Raw genomic sequence first — 2,685 nt, forward strand, 5'->3', positions numbered from 1 at the left:
TATAATTGTATAATGTAAATAGCTTGGTCCCTCATTGATAAAAAAAATCCTCATTAAACTTTATTAATAAAATAAACTACCAGTGGTTTTTAATTAATTTTTTCATGATGATTATTTGTAATATTATGATTATTTATCATAATTAAACAAACAATTAAAATTGTTTAAAACAATAATTAAAATTAATTATTAATTTAATTTTAAAAGAATTAAAATCGCTAGTGGCATTAATCTGAATAATTATAATGCTGATAAATGAATGAATTGAAGGGGTAAGTGGATGTTGTAAGGGGTCATGTTACAAATAGTAAATTTTAAGAAAACGAAGTTCAATTTTTTTTTTGTCGGAGCTTGTTTATTTTGAAGTGTACATAGCCCCTTCTACATCTAGTGTATTTCAGTTATTAATTGGATTTTGAGGTTAGGGTACCTCGCACTAGCTAGATAGGCACCTACCCCCTTCATCCACTCTAAAAAATCAAAAAATGTTACATTGCCTCTTCATCCACTTACCTCTTCAATTAATAGCCATTTGTTAACTCCATTATTATTAGCTTCTTATGATTTAAATTAATTTTTTAATTATAATTATTTAATTAATTATAATAAATTATTTTTTAAAAAAATATATCTCCAAAATGTTATTTTCGGTTACTATAAAATTGCTTTCATTCTAAGCAGATACTCACAAATTAGTTAAAACTATAACAGGAATTGTTTTGTAAAGTTTAAAGTGCTGCAAAAAGGAGGAAACTCATTTTTCAAGTTTTTGGATAAAGTATAATAAGCAAGTAAAAATTCAAAATTCTAAGTAATGTGAAAAAAATAGTTTCATCAATGTCCGTAATTGGACCCACATATAAAATAATAAATGAACCATTATTCTTATTGCTGTGTTTTCTAAACAATGTGGATTTCTTGTCTGACAGAAACTACAAAAGAAGATATTGAAGGTATGAAATATAACCATAGTAAGAAAATCAAAAACAAAGAAAGTAAAATTTGACTATAGTTTAGAACTTTTATGTAACAAAAAACTTTGCAACTGTTTTTCAAAATAAGTCCCTGAAAAATGGACAGACCATTCAATATGTCGGAAGTATTAGCGATGTAAAATCAACAAACAAAAAAATTGAAATAAGAAGCCTAATTATTCCCAAAACAATAAAGTAAAAAATCAGCTTCGAAGAATAAACCACTAGATATTTTCTAATGGAAATTAATGGAAATATAATGGAAATTATAAGTCAATGGGAGTATTACCTTTTTCTACCATGGGCATTAGATGGTTTAAATGTGATACTTAACGTTGGGAGGTTTTTTTTTTTGTTTTTTCTAAAACAGAAAATAAAACATGAATTACTAAATTGCATTATGTATGTGTTACTTAAATCAAATTAAATACTACCTTTTTCTACCGTTGGTACTAGGAGGTATATGGTGAATTACTTAACTGAGGTTTGATATGTCCATTCTGTGAGAATTCTACTAAAATATTTGGAGGTGAGGGGCCTCCGCTTTATGTGGTAGGGTTGGTCTATGAGAACTCTATTTTAATAGCCAAAGGTGAGGGGCCTCCCTGAGATAAATTCAGTCATATAAGAAAGGAATTTCTCATATTAAGATGGTATTTTCTATCAAAACTTCTAGGATGATGTAACAAAAGTAAAATATATATCGTGTATAGTATATACATTTAAGTGAAATACAATGTACGTTATTAAAGAAAATTAACAATAACTACCGAGACAGGTAACTCCATCTCTTAAATAACATAAGAACTAATGCTTCGAGCTACTAATTTCTGCTCTGAAACTTATGAATTATATTCACATTTCAAATATTAACTCCACTTAGTTAGATCTCTCTCCTTTTTGCAGCAAACTTTGTAATTCTTAACTAAACAAGGTTTAAGATTATTAATAATTTATGGACTAAACTCTTTTTTGAATTACCTCCTATTAAATTAAAAGCATTACTCATGTCCAGTTTTTATTATATATTTTTTTCTACAAACTTTATTATTTTCTCTACCAGATCGATTTCGAACGGTGGAAAAGTGAAGATGATGATCTATCCGATTCCAATATTGATGGTAACAGTCCACGTGATGTTATGGGAGATTATCCTGAATTGTTCGAAAAGTTAAAAAAAGATGAATTTGGATATGTAAAAGGTATTATCTTAAATATTCCTGTTTATGATTGTTTCTCTCAATTAAAATGTATGTTTAATTATATACATTTTAGTATATTACTATATATTATTTTATGATATAGGTGTTAATAATAATTAATGGTACTATGTTATGTTAAAATTATTGTAGAAAAGAGGAATTCTCTGAGAACCTCAAAATCTGACAAGTAATATATCATTTATATAATCATATTATGTAATTTTAATTGTATTTAAATTTCATGTAATTAATTCAGATTCAACTTCATTTGTATTCAGTTTTACTTAGGTTTTTGAAGAATATATACTCTTAATACCAATGAGTAAGTTTATCTTTTCGATTATTTTCTATTTTTTTTTTTCTTCAACGTAAACTAATTTTTCTATCCTAAGAGATATTCATTTTTATTTGGATAGTATCCTCCGCATGAAAGGATTCATAATGAACATATAATCAAGTTGTATACTGCCATGTATGGTATAGACCACCCATATCAATTTTATTATATA

At 26.4% G+C, this 2,685-nt stretch overlaps 1 protein-coding gene across 1 annotated transcript in view; it reads left to right on the forward strand.

Moving 5' to 3' along the window:
* Positions 1–2,685, forward strand: part of Hacd2 (3-hydroxyacyl-CoA dehydratase 2) — a 9,730-nt gene that overhangs the window by 1,862 nt on the left and 5,183 nt on the right. Inside the window, exon 4 of the mRNA XM_014429211.3 lies at positions 2,038–2,176. Within this exon, the coding sequence (XP_014284697.1) occupies positions 2,038–2,176 (139 nt within the window). The remainder of the gene's footprint in view (positions 1–2,037; positions 2,177–2,685) is intronic.

Source organism: Halyomorpha halys, unplaced genomic scaffold, assembly GCF_000696795.3.
Source record: "Halyomorpha halys isolate HHAL.00 unplaced genomic scaffold, Hhal_1.1 Scaffold777.1, whole genome shotgun sequence".
Classification (NCBI taxonomy): Eukaryota; Metazoa; Arthropoda; class Insecta; order Hemiptera; family Pentatomidae; genus Halyomorpha; species Halyomorpha halys.